The sequence below is a fragment of the Botrytis deweyae genome (assembly GCF_014898535.1).
Source record: "Botrytis deweyae strain B1 chromosome Unknown BDEW_050, whole genome shotgun sequence".
NCBI classification, from domain to species: Eukaryota; Fungi; Ascomycota; class Leotiomycetes; order Helotiales; family Sclerotiniaceae; genus Botrytis; species Botrytis deweyae.
The window spans coordinates 202,243-229,300 of NW_024066257.1; the positions used below are offsets into that span (position 1 = coordinate 202,243).

At 43.5% G+C, this 27,058-nt stretch overlaps 9 protein-coding genes across 9 annotated transcripts; 4 read left to right on the plus strand and 5 right to left on the minus strand.

Moving 5' to 3' along the window:
* Window positions 1-61: 61 nt before the first annotated feature.
* EAE98_011609 (uncharacterized protein) lies at window positions 62-717 on the minus strand (the record flags this gene model as incomplete). The annotated part of the gene is made up of 4 exons (XM_038959231.1): window positions 62-188; window positions 251-475; window positions 537-601; window positions 676-717. The coding sequence occupies 4 exons, from the start codon at window positions 715-717 to the stop codon at window positions 62-64; spliced, it is 459 nt and encodes a 152-aa protein (XP_038804443.1).
* Window positions 718-1,489: 772 nt separating this feature from the next.
* EAE98_011610 (uncharacterized protein) lies at window positions 1,490-2,903 on the plus strand (the record flags this gene model as incomplete). Its single annotated transcript, XM_038959232.1, has 3 exons — window positions 1,490-1,651; window positions 1,711-2,655; window positions 2,706-2,903. 3 exons carry the CDS (start codon window positions 1,490-1,492, stop codon window positions 2,901-2,903), a joined length of 1,305 nt encoding a protein of 434 aa, XP_038804444.1.
* Window positions 2,904-3,337: 434 nt separating this feature from the next.
* EAE98_011611 (uncharacterized protein) lies at window positions 3,338-4,411 on the plus strand (the record flags this gene model as incomplete). The annotated part of the gene is made up of 3 exons (XM_038959233.1): window positions 3,338-3,350; window positions 3,501-3,743; window positions 3,936-4,411. The coding sequence occupies 3 exons, from the start codon at window positions 3,338-3,340 to the stop codon at window positions 4,409-4,411; spliced, it is 732 nt and encodes a 243-aa protein (XP_038804445.1).
* Window positions 4,412-5,745: 1,334 nt separating this feature from the next.
* EAE98_011612 (uncharacterized protein) lies at window positions 5,746-6,336 on the minus strand (the record flags this gene model as incomplete). Its single annotated transcript, XM_038959234.1, has 1 exon — window positions 5,746-6,336. One exon carries the CDS (start codon window positions 6,334-6,336, stop codon window positions 5,746-5,748), a length of 591 nt encoding a protein of 196 aa, XP_038804446.1.
* Window positions 6,337-8,515: 2,179 nt separating this feature from the next.
* EAE98_011613 (uncharacterized protein) lies at window positions 8,516-9,490 on the minus strand (the record flags this gene model as incomplete). The annotated part of the gene is made up of 2 exons (XM_038959235.1): window positions 8,516-8,967; window positions 9,028-9,490. 2 exons carry the CDS (start codon window positions 9,488-9,490, stop codon window positions 8,516-8,518), a joined length of 915 nt encoding a protein of 304 aa, XP_038804447.1.
* Window positions 9,491-9,852: 362 nt separating this feature from the next.
* EAE98_011614 (uncharacterized protein) lies at window positions 9,853-10,817 on the plus strand (the record flags this gene model as incomplete). The annotated part of the gene is made up of 2 exons (XM_038959236.1): window positions 9,853-9,931; window positions 10,492-10,817. The coding sequence occupies 2 exons, from the start codon at window positions 9,853-9,855 to the stop codon at window positions 10,815-10,817; spliced, it is 405 nt and encodes a 134-aa protein (XP_038804448.1).
* Window positions 10,818-11,851: 1,034 nt separating this feature from the next.
* Window positions 11,852-12,418, plus strand: EAE98_011615 (uncharacterized protein; the record flags this gene model as incomplete). The annotated part of the gene is made up of 1 exon (XM_038959237.1): window positions 11,852-12,418. One exon carries the CDS (start codon window positions 11,852-11,854, stop codon window positions 12,416-12,418), a length of 567 nt encoding a protein of 188 aa, XP_038804449.1.
* Window positions 12,419-13,573: 1,155 nt separating this feature from the next.
* EAE98_011616 (uncharacterized protein) lies at window positions 13,574-16,844 on the minus strand (the record flags this gene model as incomplete). The annotated part of the gene is made up of 3 exons (XM_038959238.1): window positions 13,574-14,488; window positions 14,545-16,423; window positions 16,498-16,844. The coding sequence occupies 3 exons, from the start codon at window positions 16,842-16,844 to the stop codon at window positions 13,574-13,576; spliced, it is 3,141 nt and encodes a 1,046-aa protein (XP_038804450.1).
* Window positions 16,845-17,609: 765 nt separating this feature from the next.
* Window positions 17,610-21,370, minus strand: EAE98_011617 (uncharacterized protein). The gene is made up of 6 exons (XM_038959239.1): window positions 20,171-21,370; window positions 19,774-20,083; window positions 19,645-19,703; window positions 19,554-19,593; window positions 18,960-19,484; window positions 17,610-18,887 (listed from the first exon to the last, which is right to left on the minus strand). Exons 1-6 carry the CDS (start codon window positions 20,244-20,246, stop codon window positions 18,161-18,163), a joined length of 1,737 nt encoding a protein of 578 aa, XP_038804451.1. The 5' UTR covers window positions 20,247-21,370; the 3' UTR covers window positions 17,610-18,160.
* Between the last annotated feature and the right edge of the window lie 5,688 nt (window positions 21,371-27,058).

Sequence of the window (27,058 nt, forward strand, 5' to 3'; positions counted from 1 at the left end):
GAGTGTGCTTCAAAGCAGTTCAGCCATTATATGAGCTTCTCAAATGTTTGAAAATCCATCATCAATTATCCTCCCAACTCTTTTCCACCGTTTCCCTAACACGCTTTGTGTATTCTCTTCTGTTGTCTTTGTACAAGTTGGAAGCTTCGACATTGGCGGGCGAGCCAGTGTTTGGGTCATTAAGAAGACTACTCATAGATTAGTACATATATCTGGAAACCAATAGACCATTTGTGAAGTATTGATGTACCTTTGAATACTCGTCAAAACAGCCGCAACATCATATGTGGGACTCCACCTGTTCTGCAAAATATCTAAACACAACTCTCCGGTTGCATAAACGTTAGGATGAAACATTTGGCTGATGAACTTGACGGCAGGAGGCTTATTTGGATATTGTTCCTCGAAGGTCATGACGAGTCGAAAAGTTCCATCTTCAAAGGGAGTATCTGCAGGACCGATAATGACGGCATTCCTAACAGTTTCATTATTGGCATCAAGTCCATGAAGATTAGAATTTCTTCGGGGAGACTAACCAAAGCATCACATTGTCTGCAACAGGAGATGCGGAAACACCAGCGGGAGGATCAGTTTGCATGCGCTGTAGATGAGCGTTAGAGTTGCTCTCCAATTATCTGGGTACCCCTCCATTCCTGGATAATGATTGCCACTAACCTTGAAATCGCGCATGAGACGACGACGAGCAGCTGTAGACATGATGGAGAATTGTGCGAATGATAACCAAGAATCAGGAAGTGGAGTTCTTGTTGGATCGCGTTGGACCTGAATGGATGGGAATGTTTTATTATTTGAGTGATAGCTTTGAGGTATGCCGAAAAGCAAGTTCTATCGGATGGATATTAGTGTCCGATGTGAAAGCCGGCGGCGGAAGTTTATGTGGGCTGCCGCAAAGGATGATGAGTTTATCGGAAAGTTTTGATTGGAAAGGAATGAAATGACCAGTTCTAGAAAAGTGAAGAAGACTTCGCAATTCACTTGAGCGTTTTCGATGTTATACAGAGACGTATCGAGGTCTCACGACTTTGTTGGTGTGATTCGAATTTTCATTAACAATGGCCCAGCACGGTACCAACAGCCATAATAATTATAGACCGCTTTCACTCAACCCTTTTGACCCCTTCATGCAAGATTTGTCCACCAGAACCGCCACGCAAACAAGGCTCGAGCAAGGATCCTTGAGTCATGTTATCGTGGAGTCACGTGGAGATTGTGACGATAAGCTACAGCAGAATGGGCTTAGTGGCTGTCTCACAGCTACCTGGGCACGTGTAGGTCCGAGCATTTTACTCTGGGGTAAATGGAATATGGAATACATTCCGCCGGTGCTAACCGCGGGACAATCGGGACAATCAATGCTGAATATTGATCAGAAGCAACTCATTCATCACTTTTTCTGCCCTTTTTTCCATAAAGTCTTTTGGCTTGATCAACGCTCTCCTGTCTTGTGAATCCTCCAAACACAGTCATCATGTTTTCACGTACTGCCAAATCTCCGATTAGAAATTTAAGGATGTCGTCTCCATCATCACGGTTAGCACAAGTTCAACGGCAATTCAGCGCAAGTACCTCGGCCAAAAGAGAGATTCAAGATGCATACATTTTGAGTGCATCAAGGACACCTACTGCAAAGGTAATTCGATCTATTTCAATATATCATTCAAAGTTGACGAAAACTAAACGGGATGACAGTTCAATGGGTCATTTCTTACTGTGAATGCCCCTCAACTTGGCGCTGTAGCCATCAAATCTGCACTCGAGAAATCCAAAGTTCCGGTCGAAAAAATCTCAGATGTATACATGGGAAACGTATTGCAGGGTGGTGTTGGACAAGCACCAGCTCGGCAAGCTGCTATTTTCGCTGGCCTCCCTTCATCAGTTGAAGCGACCACAATCAATAAGGTATGCGCATCCGGAATGAAAGCCGTTGTGTTAGCTGCACAAAACATCCAACTCGGTCTCGCAGAAGCGCAGATTGCGGGAGGAATGGAAAATATGTCTCGAGTACCATATTATTATCCTCGAGCTAGCAGTCTTCCTCCATTTGGAAATGTACAAGCTGAAGACGGGCTCATTAAAGATGGCCTATGGGATGTTTACAACCAATTTCACATGGGTGTATGCGCGGAGACCACGGCAAAGAAATATGAAATTACACGAGAACAACAAGACGAATACGCTATCCAATCATATAAACGGGCGCAAGAAGCATGGAAAGTCGGCGCATTCAAAGAGGAGATTGCCCCGGTAACCGTAAAGGGTCGAAAGGGCGACACGATCATCGATACAGATGAGGGTTATCTGGATGTCAAGTTCGATAAGGTTTCCTCATTAAAACCAGCATTTGTTAGAGATGGAAGTGGAACAATTACCGCTGCCAATGCTTCGACATTTAATGACGGCGCTAGCGCATTGGTATTGGGAAACAAAGCCATTGCACAACAATATGGAACCGGATCGAGAGTATTAGCAAGAATCTGTGGCTCTGCAGATGCTGCAATTGATCCAATTGATTTCCCAGTAGCTCCCGCCAAAGCAGTGCCACTTGCTCTAGAACGAGCTGGAATCAAGAAGGAAGATGTAGCAATTTGGGAGTTCAACGAGGCATTCGCAGCAGTTATCAAGGCAAATGAAAAGGTTTGTCCCACTCGATCGGATTGATCAACGAAAATACTTACACAATCTAGATCCTCGGACTTGAGAACGCAAAAGTTAATCTACTTGGTGGAGCAATCTCACTTGGCCATGCTCTAGGAAGTTCGGGTTCACGAATTCTCACAACATTATTGCATCAATTAAAAGTCGGAGAATATGGTGTTGCAGCGATTTGCAATGGTGGTGGTGCGGCGACGGCGATCGTCGTACAGAGAATTGATAGCGTATAATTATGATTTATGATGTTTGGACTGGTTCTAGGTCCGGGATTAGGTAATCAAGATCAAAAGAACTCATTGATTTATCACAAATTAGATTTATCTCATTGGAAATATTTCAATATCAAAACAAAATGTGAAACACAAACGACATCGAAATTAAGGTTCTAAAGCAGCTCAGTCCTTTCCCGCTTACCTCTTTATGGAAAGGGGGGGCATTTTTCACATGTCAACGGAAGGAACCGAGATCCTGGAAACTCTATCCCACTTCGCTTGTGACATCATCGTCGCGATCAATGCAGGTGTTTGGTTTCAACATTCGATTTCTTTCAAAGATGCGCGCAATTCATTCATTGGTTCTGCAATCGACATTCCTTTCACCCGATAGAAAATATAACTCGACAGACTACGCAATTGCAATCAGCGAGTGAAGAAATTCAATCAAAATGGATAATCCAAGTAAGTTCAAGATTCAAAATTGAAGGAATCTTATCCTCACGCTAGGAGAATCGCAATAGTACCTCGAATCCCCATATTATCCTCCTGTTCCTTCTCTCCCTTCATCTCACTCATTGTTCCCTTGAACACCTTACTAATTATTGAATGTAGAATCACAAATCACATCTCTGATCCACACCCTCTGTTCCGGGGCTCCCTCCGCCCAACAAAAAGCTCTACAACAGTATTTCACCCCCGACGCATCGTTCTCGCATCCACTGTGCTCGGTACCTTCTTTTTCTTCTGTTCGACTACCCCTGGTTGGAGAGGTCAATAGTAGATGGGTATTGGGGTGTGTGTATAAATGGTATAAGGTGTTGAGTCCAAGGGTTGTGGTGGGAGTGGATGGAGTTGGTGAGTTTTCTCATGATTTTTGATTGGCATGGGGTGGAAAGGAAGGGGGAAGGAAGGGGAAAAGACAGGGAAAAGGGAGGAGAAGGAGGGAACGGGGAAATGGGGATATGGAGGAGGTCAAGGATAGAGGAGTTGATGGGATGGAACTATGTGATGCAATTTGGAGCCATTGCTAATCTTTATCAACTCTAGAATATAACCCAGAAACGCAAACTCTCTTTCTCCAACTCCATCAACAATTCCACCTCTTCTTCCTTCCATTTTTCTATCCAACAGTGTACCTAACCACAATCCTTAATCTCTCCCCCGTCAAACAATCTTCTAAAACCAGGTCCTCAGCATCCGAAACCAAATACCTTATAAAGCACCAAGAAGATCTCTATCAATCTGCAGAACTCGTCAAGTTTTTCTGGCCGGGAGGAACACAAATTATTAGCCTTTGGAGGCTGATTGCGACATTTTTATGTATAGTAGGGGCAATGATGTTTGCGCCGATGACGTGGATGGAGGAGCGGGGATGGTTTGGCAATGGGATGGATGTAAAGAGGGGCGAGAAAGAAGATGGAGGGGAGCACGAGACAGGTGATCGCGAGACTAATGGGGTGAATGGCTCAAGGAGAGAGAAGAGAACGAAAACGATTAGTGGATCCGGGGGGAAGAATAGATAGGTGGATTTGGTTAAGATTAAAATTGTACATGTTTCGGGAAGGATTGAATGAATTTTTGGGATTCGTTTGGTTGGATGGAGATTTATAGCTAATTTTATTATAAGAATAATTTTGTTGCATATCTGAAAAAAAAAATGAGCTTGCTCACTCACGTTAGCAAAGAAATTCAGAAAGTTCCTCTATCGACGTACGAGGATAAAATTTCAGATATGCAACAAGACTCCCTTCAGTACTGAAATAGGAAACTCGTTTTGAGGTCCACACGAAAGACAAACTGGTTGGAAGGACAAGTGAATTATGAAATATATTTACCTAGATAGATGGAGGTTTCTGAATATGGTGTCAAGAATGGGCTATTACTGTCACAACTCATTCACAGAAGATGGAAGGAAGCCAAAATAAAACATGCTGAGTTTTTAATTAGATTTGCTACATAAATACACTAGGTAGATACGTGATACTAATATACATTCTGGTACTTTCTCGTATTATTCTGACATTTTATTACTTTTGGAGGGTTAATGATACGAGTAAAAGTAGGTGTATTTTCTTAATACTATATCCTCATGACCGCCATTGCTAAGTGATGCACCTTTTGTTCGTTGATGTGTCGGATGTTCATCATCCTTTAAGAGTTTGGTGTATCGCGGATGGTGATGTGTTTTGATAGATGAATTGTGGGAGACTCCGGTGGTTCAATTCAGACTCGGAAGATTGGATGCTGAATATTAAACTTTAAGATTTAAAGTGTAAATCGTGAGGAGAACTGGAGAGATTAATCTGCTAGCTAGCAAATACTGCTTTGCGATGTGTGTTATTAAGGCTGATATGAGTGAGGATTTTGAACTAAGTTTATGATACGCTGCGGGTAGTCTTAATGATCCGGTATTGTTTTGTATAAGAATATAGTCGCTATGTATCGAATGGCCGAAAATGATGTGAAGATGGTGGTTCAATCTGATAGTAGGTGATAGTTGGTTGTATCAGGTTGTATATTGAAGTCGAGATAAGTAGAGACTGGAAATTTCGTGAAGATGACGAAGGAAATGAATTGCTCGTTAGGCTCGTGATAGTTTTCAGAAGTCCAGGGCGAAAGTTAGTTTCAAGCATCAAATTAGGAAAAATGAGTTCTCTGAGGATAACTGAGTCATCTCAGTGGATACACTCATCAAATATTGATGATGTTCGGGGGGTATAGAAGAATCAACACCTATGGTATTGAACTGCAACGAGAATAATTGGGTGTCTGGTTGCGCTTTAATGCCTCTGACTAATCTTCTTTTGCGGACTGGAACTTCTGGTGATTGAGAGCCGGAAGCTTCATTCTATTGTTGTCAATCTACAGATTCATCTTCTTGAATGAGATCTGGTTGATGAACTTGTTGTAACTTCCAGCGACGTATCGCTTCTTTGTGTTCTCGTCGTAACATTCGAGATGGCCCGAGAGGTTGTGCGTCTGCATTGGCGAATTTTTGTTCTTCAGCTCTTGATTTGATACCCCTGCATAGTCTTCGTCTACGAGCCGGAGCTTCTGGCAGTTGAGACTCGGTAGCTTCATCTCGTGGACTGGGAGGTGGCTGATTAGCGTATCGTATCTTCCAGGCACGTATCGCTTCTCTTTCTCGTCGTAACGTTTGAGGTGAACGGCGGACACGACGAGCTTTCATTGGTGAATTTTGTTCTTCGGCTCTTGGCTTGATGCCCCTGCATTGTCTCCGTCTACGAGCCGGAGCTCCTTGCTGTTGAGCCTTGGCAAGTTTACGTTGTTGCGACTTCCAAGCGCGAAGTTTGTTTTGAAAGTATTTTCGTAACTTTTCATATGGACTGAATCTATGCGCTTTTGCTATTAACCTGGGGATTACTGTATCTCTGTAAATTTGGTTTCGAAGTTCAAGTTCCAATGGCAAATCCGAATAGTCTGACATAGCTGCAGTTGTTATGTATAAGAGGCTTCAATATCTAGGCTGAGTGTTCAGAATGAACCAGGAAATTAACGTCTGATGGTAGTTCAGACGGTTCAAACACCCGATTGTGGGTTAAATTGATCGATATAATAATATTCAGGTCCAAGCTAACGGGGAAGCGGATGAAGCCTGCAGATGAAACGAATCAACTTGTGAACCTACACAAATGTCTTGATCGGGTTGCACTCACATTCGCTTAAGGTTTTCCCCACGCGAGTATCCAGACGCTGGGAGCAAAAAGATTGGATGGGTGCAATTATTGTGCTTTCGTTGGTTTCAAGTACTGATATTCGATGAGATATGTGTCAAAATGATGGCAGTAAGTGTTTCATCAAATTGTTCGGTAAATTGGAGGTTGATGTATTGCAGTACCAAGGGCGAGGTATAAATGTTGATAATTGTGAATGGTGATGATTATTTCGATAGCAGTGACGATTATGATAAGGTGATAAAAATAGAAATGAGAAATGTTGTGGGATAAAAGACTTCTGCGGAGTTTCGACACTAGAGGTCTCATTGGACTGATCTAAGGGTGTTAGTACGCCAAGCTTGAGTATGGAGATCAGAAGAAGGTGATAGTCTGAATATGCATATAATCTATGATTAGATTGGCTCTAGGGCCCTTAGGGGCATGGTTGGCACAATGGTAACCAAATCCATTATGATAAAATCTATTTTTCTAGAGCTAATGTGTAAGCTGGAAGTGATTGACAGCAGTACAATCTATATTAGTGAAGGTTTTATGGTTAGTTGGTGCGATTGGCGATCTTGGAATGCACTTGAAAAAATGCTAATTAAATTTGGATACCTTCTTTGCTTTTCACTCGTTCCTATGTTTGGTGGATGACGCTTACGTAGACTAGCGAGGGATAGGGAGAAAATATTGCAGACACGTGTCAAAAGTTTGAAGGAAGTATAATACTGGTTCTCAATGCTCACTACCACAAAGAAGTTTAAAGTGTTAGAGTTTAAGTCTAGTCGCATTAGGAGAAAAAAGAGTCATCTCCAAACTTGAATCCGGGGCTTGGCTCTTTTTGAATCAACTATTTTCTTCCATCCAAGTACAGTGAAAATTGATCGTCGCCATGAGTCCATGTTGTGATGCTCTATTGTGGGTTCTTATGGAGGACGTATTTAAGAATGATTTCTCAAATTTCAGGCGAAATCTTGAGAAGACGAGACATTGTGTTCTTAGTCTCTCCGATGAGATACGGTGTGATCAATCGTACCTGCTCTATATATCAGTTAGGTACGTGTATAGATTGGAGATGTCGTTCGATTCGAGGTAAAGCAAAAGATCTGTGCGCTTTTCGTTTGCGCACCCCTTAATCAAGCTTAATTCTCACGCGAGTGGGAAGGTAATTGATAGGCACTGGCAGAAACAGCTTGAAGGTGGATCTTTTCATCCTTCTCAAATTCAATATGTACTGTTTATCTCGATATAGTGTTCAATTAGAAAGTCTATCACACAATTAATCATTGGAAACGGAAATTACTAGCCACGTATCAGTGTGACGCGATTCTGACCAAGCTCAAAGCCGAACATTTTAGCTGCTCAGCCCAAGAATCTACCTAGAATTCCAGATATCTCGGATAGTCGGGGATCATGATAGATCAGACCTTTTGCAAACAAGGCCTCTCACCAGATCTTGATCTCTCTTGTGGCTGCTAAGTGAGCAATGTTAATGATATTGCGAATCCAGGCAAAGGTGCGAGCCCAACTTTATCCCTTCCCAACGACGATGCGCGTAACTATACATTAATCATAGCATGGGCGGTCCTTGAACTTGCATTCATTATCTAGGCAATATTGCCTTGCTGTCGGAAATTGAGTTCTGAGATACCGTTCCCACAAATTTAACACCAAGGTGCCAAAATCACACACAACTCGTGACGCATCCTGCACATCGCGGACGCAAAACCGTCGTTATAAATACCAGAGGATTTCGCTATAGTACACTGGGAATCACCCATGTTATTCTATTGTTTTGAGTGATCAATGTCATAACTTGATTGTAGGATTGGGGAATGCGCTTGGATAGGACCGATTGATTGATAAAAAGACTCTGGGAAAAAAGATTTGGGGGAGTTCGTGGTTGCTTCTTGCATGTTATGGGAACCGAATACTGGTATACAATCATCAAGACTCAAAACCTGTAACTCGTTCCATACACGCTAAAGCATCACTGATCAACTCTCTCGTCTCTCGATCGCCATCGGCATTTCTCAAGCCTTCTCTCCAGATATCCCACCTCTCCCGACTATAACCGACCCATTCCTTCTTCTCATAAAAGTCTCCACCAGCTCCAGTTCTGTCTGGCATACTTTTCTCATTGACGACATTCAACCGCAGTTTCTCGGCTGCAAATACAAGCCACCAACATGCCACCCGCATTTTCAAATCCTTACTCTTTTCTCCTTTGTTCTCAAATGCATCGCGAAACACCCATAATGCAAAAAGTGAGAAATCAAGGGGTTCAAATTCATTAACTCCAATGCTGACCTCACTTATTGCTAAAAGTTGCGCTAGAAATGCGTTCTTGTTTTCATACGAAGTCTTTTCTCTGTCTGTCAATGTGGAGGAATATGCATCTTCACACGAAGTTAATTTTATGAGGGAATTGAGCAGAAATGAGAAGGTAACAAACGAACCAGTGTTGTAAATCTCACGAGCCTCCCACCCGAAGCCTGGCAACTGTCTCCATAATTCCATGTCATAATACTTCAAAACTTTCGACTGATCCGTGTCTCTGTCTATAACTTCAATCTTCTGAAGGCCAATGATGAATTCGATTAGTCTAGATTGTTGATCAGGTGATGTCCGAGCGACGAGTACAAAAAGTGCACACCAGGTGTCATAAGGGTGATCTCTGAGCAGGTCGGATCCATCCGCGGGGGATGTTTTGCCATTTGCCCAAATTTCTTTCTTTACATTAGCAATTGTGTTCGAAGTGAGAGCCGAATGAGCATCGAGAGCGGAAGACACATTGGAGGATGGGTCTTCTATGAGAGGTAGAAGAAGTACAAATTGAGGAGTTTTTTCAATGTGAGCAATGTTTTTCAACTTGTTCGCCTCATATGCCATCAGTCTTTTTTGCTTGCGGGATCTAGGCATATTTGTATTGAAAATCTATGAATCAATTGCAACGTACAGAATTGAAAAAATGGTACGAGTAGACCTGATCTGATCTCAGGATCCCAAATCCCCGAATGCATTTACGAGACACGTGACATCCATATCCACCGCACCAAGCTATATCAGCTCATAGCTCAAATATCTGCCAGATGTAACAAGCGTTACACTGTGACGGTGGAATGGCAAACATTCGAGTTTGCTTTTGCTATCAATCCTGAAGGAGACGATAAAAGAAGAGAAACACAGAGTTTGTCTTTGGGAATAGAGCATTCTCAGTCCAATCGTCGCTTTTTCGACCGAGTGTTCCAAAAGTCGCGTCAATACATAGAGTCAATGAATTCATGGCAGATGGAAGGCCGAGAAGAAATGTCAAATCTGGCAGAAAACATATTGCGAATCACTGGTCAATGTTAAGTCGAGGTAATTTGCTTCAGAAATAGTGAATTAATCGCATCTTGTAACTAGCAGCTAAAAACTCTTGTCTCATCGTTAACATCAGCAAAAAGATTCTTCGACAATCCAACTTTCAGAAAACATTACAATATTTGCGCCAGCGGCTCAGGTGAAAGAAAGAAAAATTCCAAAGCTCGATTAAAAGTTGTTCAAATAGGATCAATTCTATCTGCAGCCATCTTAGCAAAAATTACCCCTTTCGGGCAGTCGTTATCCCAGAAGAGGTATCATTCACTTACAAAGGGATATTCCACTTCTACTTGTCTGTCATTTCCATTACTATCTAACATTCAATCAAATTTATAATGGTGTTTTCTCAGTCGAAGGAATCTGGCGCATGTATGGCATCCGTCTAAGCTATACTTTTTTCTTGGGAAGACCTTCGTCCGAATGCTTCAAGAACCATCTAATCCCGCTACAAGGAACAGAGAATATCTAGAGCATGGCAAATAGATAAATTCCCAGCTTCTCAACTATATCAACCCTATGCTTGCAATTAATAACTTAATATTTTAATCTGCTAAAAGATTATATCTTGAGTGTCACAATAAGAATCGGTCGTCTTCTCCGCAAACTTTTCCCTTGCCCGGAATCTACATCATCCTCGCCGTCTACACTGCCATCTCCATGTCCATCTCCCCACCAAACCCCAAGTTACGGCCACAGTGCCTGGTTCAAAGGCGCTCGAACCTTAGGCGCTTTCCACGAGAGACGATATCTCCCCGGTCAAATCTTCGGTGCTCCAGACAGTTGTTGGGGTCGATTCATTCCACACTCCGGTGAAGCTCTGAGAACGAAGCACAGTCATCTAGAGAGTGGAATTGTATTCAGACTCTGTAAAGAGCGAGCGTGAAAATTTCGGCTACCGGTACAGTTTTCAGGACTGAGGAAGGAATTTGGAAAGGGGTTGAAGGTTGTGTATCAGAGTGGTAGAAATAAAGTGATGGGAGATGGTGAGATTGAAAGCTGTGTTGGTTGGCTTCTGCTTCGCTTGGCGGAGTAAAGTGCGATGGGGTATAAATGTATCTGGTGAGGGCTGGTTGAGAGACAGGAGAGGAGATGAGAGATAAGACATTAGCAGAGTTTGATCTGGAAACCAAGAAGCTGAACAATCTTGGAGAATTTGACCAAAAATGATTCTAAATGATTGGGTGGCCCTGATGAGTTTCTCCCAACATGATTCTGGGGATTGGGCATAAAGTTCCTATATATTCGGGTATCCAATAGTGGATTGCACTTCGACAATAAACATTCTATTGATATTTGGGCCAATCCTTATTTTGAATGATTGGAAAATGTATGATATTCGATTTTTGAACAATGAAATGACATCTAGCAAGAAAGGATTCCCTGGGGCTTTTGGAATCGTGTTACAGTCCGGATTTTGTAGTCGCGCCCGGGCAAGCACGTTGAACAAGGACATCAATTGAGGGATGTGAAAATATCAAAGTGTCTTTGAAAACATTCATGAGCCTTCTGTTCTTTCAGTCGTGAATGAACTATATGAAGCAGTGTGAACATGTATGTGATTCGCCAAAGACGGCGCTGACCCCTTTCTGTGCCCGGTTAGCTGGCAAAAGGAGAAGCCTCTGATATGAATCATGATCAAATACTTACTGCCATGAAATCAACACAGCATTGAATGTATTTCATACTTATTAGCATATGAGCGATTTTTCATTTATTTGAATGTCAACTGAGGACTTGTGAATATGAATATTTCCGGCCGGCTCCTTAAGCTGATGATCTCTATTTCTAAGCGACTTTTTTGATATAAATACTCTACAACGCCCCGGTTTCAATGTGAAGCTAAACAAGCATTTCATTTACTTCAAGCTACAATAAAATTACTTGGAGGCTATACTACTAGTAAAATATTGATTCAACATGGACAACCAGCACTACTTACCCCCTCCTGTATACACCGCTAACCCTCCAACTTCCAGCCCTCAGACCTTCCAACCTTTCGACGCCACCCACTGGCTCCTCGACACACAACGACAATACACTCAATTCACCCACTACCAACATCTCCTCTGCCAGATATTCCACGCCTCCGATTACTGGTGGAACGAATTTCTCGCATTCTGCGATGTCTTTTTACAACCCAGATTCTCCCACTCAAGCACATCTGTGTGGAATTTCTACAGCACTCCACAAATACGCGGAATGCGATCGGAGTATTTAACAGGAGGCCGGAGTTTCACAAACGAAACTGGAGAAATTTGTAACTGGTTGGCTTTTTGTCTTAGGGAGTTGAGAAATGACGGTGTTGAATGGAACTCAGATGCTACAAGATCTTCATCAGGGACGAGAAGAGAGGAAATTCCAAGTGGCAGACAAAATGAAACTTCGAGTGGAAGAAGAGAGAGAAGGGAGCGAGGACAGGGAGACCGTAATCCGTCGGTAGAATGGTGGTGGAATGGAGATGTCATAGAATTTACCTTGAATTAGGAATACGTCTCAGAAGTGATGATGATAGATTGGTTTCAAATGGACTTTTATCATCATGTTTGTAGCACTTTGGCTGGGGTGGGTAGGATTTAGAGAGGAGTTCGAGGTTTCAGGTAGTGAACCTTTAGACATCAGACATTAATATAATGAACGTTGATATTCAGAAATAATGACTTGTATCGATGAAGTCTTTAAGTGCCCCTTAAAGAAACTTGCACTCTGCACTTATGATGCAGGATTCATCATGCATGTATCAAGGTTCTAGAAACTGATGTAGAAAATTGACTTTCGACAACCTTTTTCTAATGTGTCGGTACTGTGACATTCTCCCAACTCTCCAGTACTGCTTCGGGAGCGACGACCGACTGTACAACCGTTGAACTTACATTCAAACTCTTTCGTTGAAATATATGAAGATCCCTAAGAAATCATCGCGCATTCACAGATCTACCCCTATCAACAAGATCCTAGCAGCTCATTTGCCCCAATGACATACTTTCTATCAGCATTATTGAGGAATGATCCAGCATATGAAGTTTGATTGCTGAATATGGATTTGATCAATCGTGTAACATAATGCCATATCTACACTTCACTTGAGAGATGTGTAGATTCCATCACAATTCAAACTCCAGCAGTCTCAACAATCCATTCCCGAAGAAATCGTAAGAAATTTATTAGTGAGAAGCCGATGCGCATATCGATGTAGATAAAGGGATTCATAAATACCGACCCATACATACAAATCTCGATACGAATTATAGATATCTACAGACCCCGAAAACCTTGATTGCTTAACTGTAGACTTCAAAAATATAGTTCTGGAATAAAACAAGAAAGAACGACTCGTGAATTCGTGAATATGGTACAAACCGCATACTCTATATACATGATAATAACATGACTTCATCATCTGCTGCCCCGACTTTTTCCTATTCCCAATACCCCATTCATCGTTTCCCAAGCTTTTACATACATCTCCACGTTGCGAATTCTTACAAGAATTTAAAATTTAAAAAAAAAACCGTCCACCATACCTATCACTAAACGCCATGCCTTATTTCACCATCACGGTTCGCTTGGAAATACTAGGTTCTCCTTCCCTATTCATCTTCCTTAACCCAATTAACAACTCATTCCATAAGTTCCAAGAATTTAAGTTCCCGTTCCAAAGAAGTACTCATCGAGTAGATTGATCCCCGCCGGTCCACCACCCGCTCCAACACCCCCAACTGTCGTAACATCCCCCAAGTTCTCTCCAAATCCCATATCAAATCCACTTAAATCCCAGTCATCTCCCCCCGATCCTTCTGCACCACCATAACCCCCACCCGCGTAATTCAAAAAGCTTAACCCCGGTGCATTTTGAAAATCAAAATTATAGGCGTTACTGTTGCCACCGTTTCCATTGGCAGGATCATATTGATACATGTCCGGATTTTGGCTTTGGCCTGGAGCTGATGTATATCCTTGCACTGGACTCTGTTGGTTCGGAAAAAGGTTTGGATCGAGGTTCATGTTGTTATCTAGATTACTAAATGGAGGCGAGATGGCAAAGTTTGGTGAATTGATTTGTGAAGAATTGGAATCATTTCTGTATGTTTCAAATTCCGTCTTCACTGTGTTATTCGAGCCCGTGCCATTTCTCGAAGTTGGCCTCTCATTGGCAAAATTCTTCCTGGGTTGATTGTTGACAGAAGTCTCCCTAGAATGCCCTTTCGTACCAATTGGAGGAGGCTGAGGAGTAAAAAGATCATTGAGACCCATGTCGAACTGAGGCTTCGGGCGATTAGACTGTGGCGGTTTTCGAAGCCGAGAACTGTTGGCATTGAAGTAATCATCTGGTTGTGATTGTAGGTGATGTTGTCCACTAGTATGATGGGGACGTCTTGAATGAAGTCCCTGCTGAGCCCCGGAACCGAAACCAGTAGTAGACATGCACATCTGAACCGTAGCTTTGGACATGCGGTCGAAAGCATCTCGACATGCTTCAGCCGGAGGACATTTATCTATGAGATCCCCAAGGACAGACGTCGCGGCCAAAATTGTGAAGTCAACTTCATCCATTGTCTGAAATCGCAATTAGTAACCATCTGAATGAATAAGATGAATATATGCAAACCTACCAGACGACTTCTGACAACCTGAGAGTGCCAAATAGCATACAAGAATGAGATCCCAGCCATGAACAAATGATGCGTAGCCAGAAAAGTATAATTGACAAGTCGCACTCGATGCAACTGTCTATATAATCTCAGAACTCTCTGTCCCGCCTCGGCAACTTTCAAAAAGACCCTTTCCTCATCTTCTCTTAGCTCCACATTGTGTATACTGGGACTTTCAACCTCTTCACTGGTGCTAAATTCTCCTTCAAACATTGGTGGCACACTCAAGCTTTGTCTATACAACATGATAACACATTGCCAATAATTGAGCTCCAGAAAGTCTACTGAGAACTCTACACCCATGTCCCGCTTGGTAGGAGCCGATGTTTTCCATTCCCAGAGGCGTTTGTCGATGTCAATACGCCAAGAACGGAAGCTATCAAATTTCACCAGGAAAGGAGATGGTAGTTGTGTATGCATGAAAGGATTGCGTAAGTTTGCACCACCCGCTCGCGCATGCAATGCTTGTTGATGCTGCAATACCTGTAAAATTTCAGACTGCAGCAGTCTCAGGCGAAAGTAATGATATGCCACATGCTTGTAACTTGATCCGCCAACCCCTGGGTCCTGCAGACCAGCAGGAGTGATATATTTGTCGTCGAGCAATGAAGGGAATTCTGTTGTCACTACTTGATCGGTAATGCCAAAGGGTCTTCCAACGCACGTGGAAACAAGTCGATCAAAGGAGTATGTGCACCACCAGAGTCGCCTCCTATAATCTCGGATATATTCACGACGGCCTCGTTCTCGCATCGTACGCTCCCGATGTAATCTTGCAGTCTCCGCGTCTTCGTTCTTTACTCCAGGCACTTCCAATTTTGGAACTTCAATATCCTTCCCATCTTCATAATGCAGACCTAAATCAACTGCTAAGCGAACCGCCACTCCAATAATGTACCACAAACCAGGAGCCACAGGTCTCAATAACGCGAATCCTGCCAGGAGTAGAACAGCTTGGAGTTCCTCCAAACCGCCACCGAAACCATCAACTCTATCTACCGAAGAACTGAGGCATGCTTCGAGATGAACGATTGCTGAGGCATGATATTCCTCAGGCTGGCTTTGTTTGCCACTGGTTGTGCGCTTTGATTTGTCGCCATTAATTGTCTTTTCCGCCTCTTCTCGAGCGCCCGAATCACCAAGGAAAATTCCAGCGCCAATGGCAAACACAATATTGAGCATATAGAGTTCTCGAGGAGTCCTAATTTTGGTATCCCCAGTCGCATATGCCTCCTCAAACATTTTCATGAATTCTCCTCGATGTAATATAGGTATCTGAGGATTTGCATGCTCGAAATAGAAGTCCACCAATCTCTTTCCAACATCCTTATCAGGGAAAGGGGCTTGTTTAATCGTAGGTTTTGTATGCAAACCAAAGAATGAATCACGCATCGAAGTTCCCCCTTGTGCAGCAGCTTTCGAATTTCCTGCTGGTCGTGAAGGCCTCACACCACTATGATCACTAGCAGCACCAGACACTGAAGATCTCACTGCTGCAAACACCACTCTTGCAAACGATATGCCGGATGTTGAGCCCAAGTATCTCTTGTCTGAAGCACCTTGAACCGAAACACTCTCAATATTTGACATCAGTTTGTTCACCTTCTCGGATTCGTCCTGCCTCTTATTCCATGTCGCCTCATCTTGCGCTTTTTTTCGCACAAGAGCCGTATCCCCATTGAATGTCGATCTGCCATCATCACTGGGAGTTTGTACTGCCGCAGGATCTGTCCCTGGCTTTGGGGAGTGTTCCAGAACTTCGGCTGGCGCAAATGGAATGTTGTTTTGTATTAGCAAGGATTCGAGGTGTGCTGTCCTCGTCTCGAGATAGTACACATAACTATTATAGTCAGGTATTAGCATTCAATATTCCATCACCAATTCTCATGAAAAGAAAAAGATAAGAAGATTCACCTCCTAGGAATTTCCCTCTTGGTGATCGGATCATAGCCCACACATTTATGCCCCGCCTTCTCGCAACTTGCACAACTGGGCAAATTCTGATCGCATTTATTCTTCCTCAATCGACATCTGTTACACGCGCTGACATTGCGAAAACTGCTACTCTGTCCCGCCTTACCACCAGCAGTTGCCTCAGCCTTCACTAGTATTGGTTCCGCAGGTACAATTTCCTCTGCTGCAATCTTAGGGCTATCATTCTTAACTAGCGCAGCAGATATACTAGGAGGCTCTGGAGGACTTTGTCTCGCTCGTTTGTTCGGGTAACCACTTGCGCTCGTAGGCGGCGAGTGGGGGTTCATCGTTCTATCGTCTTCTTAATGTCGTCGAATGCGCATTCGATGTATCTTCCTCGCAATGGGAAAATATCGAGGATGGATTCTGTCGTTGAAAATCGGAATCGCGCATGCGATTGAGTGTAATGGCCCTTAAATCCGTCTATTCTCTCTCATCCTGCTCTTTCTCAACCTCCGACTTTGCGATTGTGTAATGTTAAATTCCCACTCTCCAATACGACAGCTCCGTAATCTTTCCGGCCTCTCGGCGAAAATGTCAGATGTTTTCGTTATCGCAATTTCCAAAGAACGTTCCTTTCCAGTGCTCGAGAGATATTTTGGTATCAATGTAACATTATCGAACAGAGCCGCCTCTTCCTCTAGAATATGCGTGGGGTTTACCTTTACCCGTGATTCAAAATGTACACACCTAGAGTAGATGCAAAAAAAATCCATGGATTGAACATTTCGCTCAGGCTAGGGTCGATAATTCCACTCCCACTCAATGGCACTGATAGATAGATAGGCGATTGATGGAGCTGAATGATAAGAGCTTCGACCAATTGAAAACCATCATCCAATGATTACTCCATGCCTGGTTCATCTTATTTGTAGACGGAAGGTGGGTACGGAACTCTATCAGCACTGTTGACTCGATAGCATCGAGTAAAGCTTTGCTCTGCGGCGTGGGATATCTAATCGAGGATTACTTGCTTTCAGAGGGTAGTAAAAGGGGCATCACACTAAGTAGTCGGTAAAATTGATCAATGAAGGCCTAAATTACATCTTTCATTTCAGACATTCATTCAAAGTTTGTTCAAATCATATCATTTGAAGAATTGATACATAAACAAGTAGCCTCCCATGTCATCGACAGGAATCATAAAACTACCTAAACGCCAGATAATATGCAAGCCAAGCCAAGCCAACCGTTGATTCTTCCAAGTCAGCCGAAAAATAATCTGCAATTGGAACCGCAGTCCGGCGGTCCATCCCTAGTAGGTAGTGCGATAATGATATTTCCCTTTTGTCGAAACTCCTACCGTCCTTGTAGTGCAAAGAACTAAATACCGTTTTCGCAAACGACCCAATTCTGTATAGCACCGTAACCCCAATGACGCCCAAAATAAAACCTAACATAAAATACCATCACCGTGATGTATAACGCTCAAAAGCATGAGGGGATATCTAACGTCGAAATAAGAACCCCACGGAAATTGCCCAAGATGGCCCAAAATGATTTTTATACAGATGCCCTCCCGAAAGCAGTCTTCAAGAATTGAATTGTTCGAAAAGAAATCTCATAAGTCGTGAATGTATAAGAAAGATGACGGCAGTGTCGTCTAGTGTTCGACAGTGATGTGTCTTGGCTCGGCGCCCGCGGCGATGCCAGTATCAGGAGCACAATGATCAAGCATTTCATCATCGAATGCTTGCTCATGGTCCTCTTCACTCTTCTCGTCAACATCCATTCTTCCTCCCTTGTCAGTCATGTAGAGACTGATAACAGCACCAATCATAGCAATGATAGCACTGCACCACCACGCAAGACCAGAGTAACCTAAGCTAGCACCAGCCGACAACAGGAAACCTGAGATCGTCGGGCCAAAGGCTCTGGAAATACTGGCGGTTGATGCTGCAACACCGTTGATAGTTCCCAACATCAAAAGCGATGGTGCCGAATTAGTCAACAGAATAGCATTGCTTGGATAAGTCATTGTCGAGAAAGTGCATTTCCAGATGACAACCGCATACAAACCAATCATTTTGAGATTCTCCGGAAGTAAGACCAAGTAGGGTGTTACAATATAGAGGATTGGATACGAAATTGCCATGGTTCTGAACAAGTTCAAAGCTCCCAGTCGTCGAACAACAATTGGGAATAAGAAAATTGTAGCAATCATCGAATATAATCCTTGAACCGAAAGAACCACGCCGACATCTGAAGAGCTCATTCCATATGTACCGACGAATTTGAAAGGCAACTGAGGTTCTGGGAATGGTGGAGCATCATCCTCTTTTTTGTAGGAAAGCATTGTTGGAAGCATGGAATCGAAAGTCATTGTGTGGCTGGAAATCTCGGGTCAGTTACTCAATTCGTATGGTCGTGCAGGTGGAAAAACGTGAAACGGATGGACTTACTAAGCCAAGATACCATAACCGATAATATTGATGACGACCTGTCTCGTAAAAGCCTTCGTTGCTGCAGGTTTAGTTCTTGCAGGAACAACAAATTGATCATGTGCATTCAAATCCAGGGTTTCTTGCGGGTCCTTAGAAGTCACAGTCGATGCAAGAGTAGGTGACCCTTGGGTTGTTCGATATCCTGGCGGCTGATCCTCTGAATCACCATTCAACAACGAAAGTATCTCGTCAGACTCTGCCGCCTTTTCGCATCGACTATTCTTTAATTCGGCGCATCGTGTGAATTTACTGAGAATCCATTTTCCTGCTTCTAATCCGGGATCCCGACGGTACTTCTTCTCCGAATGCGTTTCTTCCAAAAACAAGATTCCGACAATTACTCCGCAAGTTACCACGACTGTACAAACGAGATTGGGAAGTAAGTAAGGGAACTTTTCCCAAATCGATCCTGGCTGAAATGTTCCTGGCCAATTGACTGCGGGTCTCGCCAGTGCGCCTCCAAGGGACGGGCCTAATATGGATCTGCAAATTGCAACATTAGTATAAAAATTGTTGAGAGCTGACAAGAGCTGACAGCTAGTTCGAACTCACCCGAGACACCAAACGAATGGCATGATTGTATATGCGCGAGCTATGACTTGTCAGAACGAGGCTCCGAAACCCAAAGTGATAGATCACTTACGCTGATGTTCTTTCACCGTCACCATCTCGGCCACAGTAGTCTGTAAAACGCCAATGTTTCTAGAAAAAGCAATTCGTCAGCATTTATTGCCTCAAACAATAAAAGGGGGGCGGAAGCATGGATCCATACCCGTTCAATAAACCACCCAGCGCGCGTGCCAATAATGCTGTTGGCAGATTGGGCGCGAATCCAAAGATGAGCATACTCAAAGCCGTACCCGCAAGCCCGGTAAGCAGAACGGGTTTTCGTCCGATTTTATCACTCAGTCGACCCCAAGCCACTCCAGACGAGAATTCTGCGAAAGCGAAAGCCGATGTGACCATGCCACAGTACATGAAGATTTGAGCATCGTTGTCGGTAATGTGGAAATCCTTGACCATGAAATATATATAGGGGAAAATGCTCATGAAAGCAATGGGCTCGCAAATCCGACATAGTGCTAGAGTATGGATATCAGTGATTGTACCGTTGGAATAGTTGCTGCAATACTGCTGTATAAGTCACAATGATAGTTACACAAACGTACCCAGGATTGTCATTTGCTTCGTGGGGAATGGAGGGGTCCGCCTCCGCGCTCCCGTCTGTCCTGCCGCGGATTGCATGTCCGCTACCTCTTCTGTGAAGCTTCGATAGGGAGTTGTAGGTTGAATTGGTTGTTTAGATAAGTGTCGTAGTAGAATTGATCGTTTGAAAGAACTTGACGAGAAAGTAAAATTTGTGAAAGAGTCGACGTTTCAAGAGGTGGAAGTATGTTTATATATTGCTCGCTCCTTCCAAATCTATTTTCTAGTTTTGCTTTATGTTGTGCAATCAAACTTTATATGATTGATTTTAGTAGATGCATGAGCAATATGTAGTTAGAGAAAAGCAAATACGTGCAGCAGGTCTTTGCTTTACTGTGAAAGAAGAAAAGAAAAGAGTTGCAAGTGAGATCGAAATGTTCGAAAAATCGATGCGCAGCAGGGCAAGAAATATGTAGCTGACCGCTGGATGGAGACCTTTAGAAGCATAATCAGACGTAGTGGGTAGTAGCGGCGCCGACTTTAATACAAATCTGATTATGGTATTATCATTTAGCGGTGACGAGGGAACGAGGGTAGAACTTGCTGTTATTACTGTCGTGGCTCATCCCTCCCTTGCTAAGGCCTGTTGAGCGAGCGAGCGTTGTCTCTATGGGGCAGCGCACACAGGTTTGGGCCTTTGAGCTAGAAGCCGTGTATGATTGTGAGTGAGAGAATGAGAAGACGGTACTACCGTACGTACCCACACGTCCCGGCATTTAGCTCCGTGACCCGTTGGGCTATAAACATGAGGGAGAATTTAAAGAGGGAAGATTATTATTTAGAAATTATTGTTTGCAGGCTCCTCACATGGAGGAAACCCTGCCCTGTCACAACTTGGGTGGATTAGGTCTTGGGTTCGGTAGCGTCGTGGATCAGGGAAAAAAGCGAGAAAGGATAGTGAGTGACCATGGCTCGCAGGGGCCATGGCATTTTTTACTCGCGGCGGCGGTGTGAATGGTCACTGGTGGAGGAAAATGTGAAAGTTTGAAAATGCTTGGGCTTTGATGACACTACGAGACTACCATCATCATAACATGTTTTGTTTTGCTTCTGCCGGTGGAGCGTGAGTGTGGTGGTTATGCCAAAACAGGTATTAGATGCCATCTCCCTTCACACACACTAGGGCTCATTCTCTATAGACGCATTTTTAGAGCTTCCACCGGTCTTCTCAACTCAAGTTACATGGAGAGAATGACATGATGTGATCATTCCATCTATCCATTTGTTACATGCATTATATTTATTGGGTGTGAAGATCACCCCGGAAAATACTTCGACAAGGCAGGGAATACAACCTGGGTAGACATCATCAAGTGAGCTGTGCTACTTTCCTTTCGGTGGTCATGAACGGAAAGGTGTAAGTAATATTGTGTTGTTTTATTCCAACTGCTGCAGTCGACGTGCAAAAAGTAATGATACTCTAACCTTCAGCTTTTTCCCTCGTGTTCGCTGTGGGCATTCCGACTACTGCCAAGCTTTCCAAAAGGAGTGCTAGATGCGATGATTAAGTCCAGAAGAGCTTCATTTGGCTCACACGTCGGCAATTCATTTGCTGTAGAAGGCCAAACTTGGAATATACTTTATCATGGCCTTTCTAAAGCAAGAGGTCTGAGTGGTTAGTGCGTGTAATCACAGGTGCGGGGGTTGATTTCCAGGTTGATTTACGACGTACTTCCTCATCGAATTCTGAAGTCGCAACAGAAGGCGCGCTGAACGGAACGGAAGCAACAGCCTTAACGTTCAACCCCACGGCAGCTGATGCCAGATGACATTCATGAGTCCAGGTGCTTCTTCACTCAAGGTTTCCTTCAGGGCTCAAGCTTTTCCCTGCATGGCCTCCGTGTCATGTAAAGCAATATCAAAAGTTGGCTTACAAATTCTGTTGCGGGCAGCTACATCATTCGCCGGCTTTCCACAGTTTTGTTGCATTTTCAAATTTCGATATCGTGAAGATTACAGTTGTTTATCATTCGGTTGCATTGCCGCTAGATACCACCCTACATCTCACCTAGAAGTTCCAAGGGCCTAAAAGTCAGCAATTGTAGTCAAGGCGCAAAGAAAAGAGTATTTTCGAAGATCAAATAAAAGCCAATGGTAGGATTGCTGTCGGTACACACGTCGGTTACTATACCGTGACTTACAGCCTCTGATTCTGCAGCTCTTTCCATCGCGATTTCCCGCGAACATGCGCTATATCCACAACAGCTCCATTACGGAAGTGGTCATGTTACATAGAGAATAGCAAAACTAGGATAAAGCATGGCTACCCTACCTGCTGAAAAGATAGAGACTTGGTTTTGTCGTATCTAATTGAGATTTACTGGGGATCTTGTCCCGAGACCCAGAGCAGTGGAATATGCCCTGTATTAGCCCTGTACTCGACTCGGCCCTGTCGATTTCTAATCTTTTGTGCATCGCTAACTAACTTACTCGGATAAGATCTATTGATAGATTAGCAATCCGGCCAGGCGGCCTTGCAAATCAAATGACTTACCTATAGTGTTTTCGATTCAAGATTTGATCATTACTAGTCAGGGGTATCTGACCCAAAGGAAATGGAAAAGACACAACAGAAAGATGATGGGATCCCCATGGATGAGAATAGACGAAAAGAACAAGGTAACAAAAAGTATGGTAACACAAGAACATACCCGGTAGCTATTCCTTGTAGTGCAGCTTGCCCGCTTTACTTAATCGGAGGGGTTTTTCGTATTTGTACAGTTGAAATGTAGCTTGTACAGATACATGTCTTCACAAAGGGTACAGATGATCTGTTTCGATCTCTAAGCAAATGTGGCAGGACGGGATAGGTTGAAGATAATTGTAGCAGCAGTAACGTAATGCTTAATATATTTAAGGTAACGATGATCTATCACCGAGTGCTATATGTATGTTTATATGCTACATATATGTATGTAGGTGTCCTCAAGCCTCTGTTGGTTCTTCGTTGGCTATAGTAAGCGTAAGCTGCGTTTAACAACCTCGAGAGAAGTTGCTACATGAAAATTGCAGGGACCCAGCGAGAAATTGGATTCCGAGTCACAAAGTTACTTTTCTTAGCTCACTTTATGTTACCCTATACAGCAAGTGGCAGAATTCTCAAAGTCTATTCGTGTAGATCGAACGAGCTGCGAGATGCAAGTAGCACGAAAGTAAACTCGGATTTATTTTCCGTCGTGCACTAAATACGTCAATTGTCGAAGCAACATCCATACAAGAATCTCCATCGATAGGTCAAGGATCGGGTCTCTCTAGGCAGACCGTTGGTGCCGCGGAATCGGGACACAGGAACATGGATTAGAGAAGAAATGAAAGCTTCGAAAGTTCTATTCAAGACCCATTCGAAAGGAAATGAACCTTAGCGCCTTTACGTCCTTGGAAGGTTGTTTCGCATACGAAGATGGTGCCAAACGACAAGGTTATTCAACTTAATTTTCAATGGGTCAAACAACTAGGGGAAATGAAAAATTGGATCAGTTGGATTGGATCGAAGCCAACTCGCAGTAAGCCGAGAAAGCCATATGAAAGAAAACCGGTCCTTGCCACGTTTTGTTGTGGCACCCCATCTCCGATAATGACGATCATTATAGGGGGTGCCGTAGCTGGAAGGCTGGTAGAAGGGTTCGAAAACTCCAAGGTCCAGGGATGCTTTCCTTAGCGGAGCACCCTCAGCTACATTTTAAGATAAAAGGGGCTCAAGCAGAAGCAGTTTGTAACTAATGACTCTAGTAGCAAAGGCTAAAAGATGGTGTGCTTGTTCCAAGATCAGAAAGCAGACCAAGGTTGGCTGATTGGTATCAGAGAGCTTCGCGGAAGTTGTTCCTAGACCCGTAGCGAGAAAATCCGAACGAATGATGTTGAGAATTCGATGGTTTGCCATCTAAAAAACTTTCGAGTGGTGTGGTTTAATATTTGGCGTAGTCGTGCAAAAGTTTGAACTGTACCTATCTCGGACCATTCCTTGACGCTTACCGGCGCAGGATAAGTGTTCCGAACTTCCCATTCAGCTTTTTTTTCTTGGATGTGTGTTACACCAAATCAAGTTGGCAAAACATTCTTACAGTATTCGCAATTTTGACGCCGAGGGGTTTAACGAAGCGATGAAGGGGTACAAAAGCCTCAGTAGACGCGTTGTATTCTAGAAGGGAAAAAAGGATCCGGTACTGATTCTATGGATCTAATTATCGATCCATTCATACACATCACACACATCGCACTTTCGATTTTTTCCCTTAACCCCAATGTCTCACACCTCCATCCATTTTTTTCTTTTCACCTTCTTATATTCGTAAAGTATCGCCCAAGTTCCCAACAAACAACAACGCTGTTCCCTGGATACACAGAATGATTCTCAATTCCCGCCCACATTCAATTCCCGAGAACAATATCTGTGTAACTAACTTTCTATTTATTTGAAAAGACCAATGAAATTATTAATCTCGAATTGATACACCGCCAGTTGTAAGTTCTCGTTCCTGTGATAGTTTTCCTTTTTCCTCAAATCTCGATGTTGTTCAATAGATTCACGCCACAATCCAAGGGGTTGTTTGATTTGATGATTGTATTGCTTCGCGGAATTTCGGATGTCGAATTCTGAGTGGTACTGTTGGTATATGCACTTATGTTTCTCAAGTACTCTATTTGCTCATGTTACGATTTGGAGGGGTCACAGGATTCTCGGAAATATCTATCCTGCCTGAGCCTGCATCGTTTGCTAAGTAAGAATCCTGTGATTTTTCTTTTTTCGGGTGCAAAATGAAGATCCCGGAGACCCGCGGACACCACTTTTGGGAGACATTTTTGGAATGCGACCTTCTACAGACCTATATGACTGCTGCAATGTCGCGCACTACATGAGATGCATCTGAGATTTGTGGCGTGGTACTTAGGCTTTGAAGTCAAAATCTTACTATCCACTCAAAAATATTCATGTGTCCTTATTTCTTGCCCATTGAAGAAAGTATTCCGATGGTTGAGACTCCGGACAGAGTTGAAAAAAAATCATTCCATGGGTTTGGGAAGTCATCCGGCGCATCGAACATGCATTGCAGCGGCTACGCACATTGCAGCCCATTCTTATATCAGCAGTGCCGAAAAATTCTATCAGTGGATCGTGATACGTCAAAGTACCATTGACCGTCCTCGATCTCAACTGAATAGATTTGCGGCACTGCGTCGAGATGCGGCATCAAGAAACATTTCTCCAGCCAATTAGACCCCTCAAGTGTCTGACGACATGGGTTGATTAATGTGCTCGTTTGGGCACTCGCCATAACATGTAGTGATGCTGTACCCAAAACCTATCTTTGTGCGTATACGTTGGAAGGCACATACATTTCAATCTCTACAAAGTTGATGGCTTGCAGATGCAAGATGCACCGTTACCAACTTCAAAATTACACTGCATCTACCCATGTAGCCCTGCATATGCATCGAAGGTTACTCCTCCGTTCTCTTTTTCAATCCCGTATCACAACCACGCATTTAGACTATATTGGCCAGAATTAAGACTGAAACAGGGGTTTGGACCACGAGGTGTACAACGTTGGGCGCCATTTCCTGTAATACTATAAGCAGTAAGGTTTTGGCAAGCCACTTACAGCTATGTGTCGGCTTAGAGCGGATTCTAACTCCACTCACATGGAACGATTCCTTCGTACAGGGTGACGTTCTCATCGTACTCCTTCTGATGCATTCATGGTCAGACGGGTCGCTTGCTAGGTGTATCATAGCAGATACCTTGAAGTGGAAGTCTCCTCGCTTCGCCAGGTCCATATCCGGAGTCCTGGCATGAGGATATCCCAAACGCAAGATACTGTTACAGCGGAAAGGCACAGCCTTACAGGAAATCCCTGAACAGACCGCACGTCATGCATAGGTTACTTACTGATACCGAGTTTTATCCAAGAACTTGAACCAATCATGGCTTGACCGCAGGGACTGCGCCCTTCTCACCGAGTTCTTGACCGCACTCACGTCTCAGTGCCTTACTCAAACTTTAATATCGCCCCCTACCAAGTGAGTGGGGGTATGATATGTTGTGTTTCATGGGCAGATTTCAGTCTCCATGATGGCTCGGAAGATGATCCCATCTTCCCCATCGAAAGATAAATTTGTATGACCGCCCAAAACAAGATGCATGTACCCAATCTGACTGATGCAACTATTGACTGGTAACGGGATCCCTTGGAGATTTTTGATCTGGTATCACACGATAAATCATACGTGGAAGATTTCTCCCGCACCCAAGCATCTTACAACACTTCTCGGTAGATGAGAATCGAATTCATTGGGGAAATGAACGAGAATGGATACAAATTGAGGATCATATGATTTTCACCTAAAATCTGCAAAGCTGAGCACATCAGCATAACAGTGATATAAGGCTTTCGCTCTGCATGAAGGATGCTCATCATATCACATTCGAATTCTCAGATCCCTTGTATATAACGTTGAAGTCCATGCAATAATGATAGAATTGGGCAGCATCGGAATTGCTGCGGTACGCCGGCTATGTATGAAAATCCACAACCAACGGAATAATAAAACGGCTTCCTTGGGGTAAATTTCCGACGGCTCCATCCCTTCCACTTTTCTCGACTTCAGAATGGACGGTTGACGTAGTATTGGATTGTAATCTTTCCGAAGTATTGTAAGCAAGATTCGATTAGAGATAGCAGTAGCCCCTGAACCTCTGGTTAGGTCACGTGATTTTATATCAAGTGACATTGGCATCGGTAGTTCGGCAGACATGAATAAGCAAAGTCTGTGGCAGCCTGAGGCAAAAGTCCGAAATTCGGATTCACATTGGATCGCTTTACCCTTGAAAGGGCTGCATCATCCAGCATCTG

Bases quoted from the DNA above. Each gene is read 5' to 3' on its own strand.
- EAE98_011617 (XM_038959239.1), bottom strand. From the start codon at position 20,246: ATGCAATCCGCGGCAGGACAGACGGGAGCGCGGAGGCGGACCCCTCCA. The intron at 20,084-20,170 runs GTACGTTTGTGT...TCCATACTCTAG, and splicing joins GAAGCAAATGACAATCCTGG to CACTATGTCGGATTTGCGAG. The intron at 18,888-18,959 runs GTAAGTCCATCC...CGAGATTTCCAG, and splicing joins GGTTATGGTATCTTGGCTTA to CCACACAATGACTTTCGATT.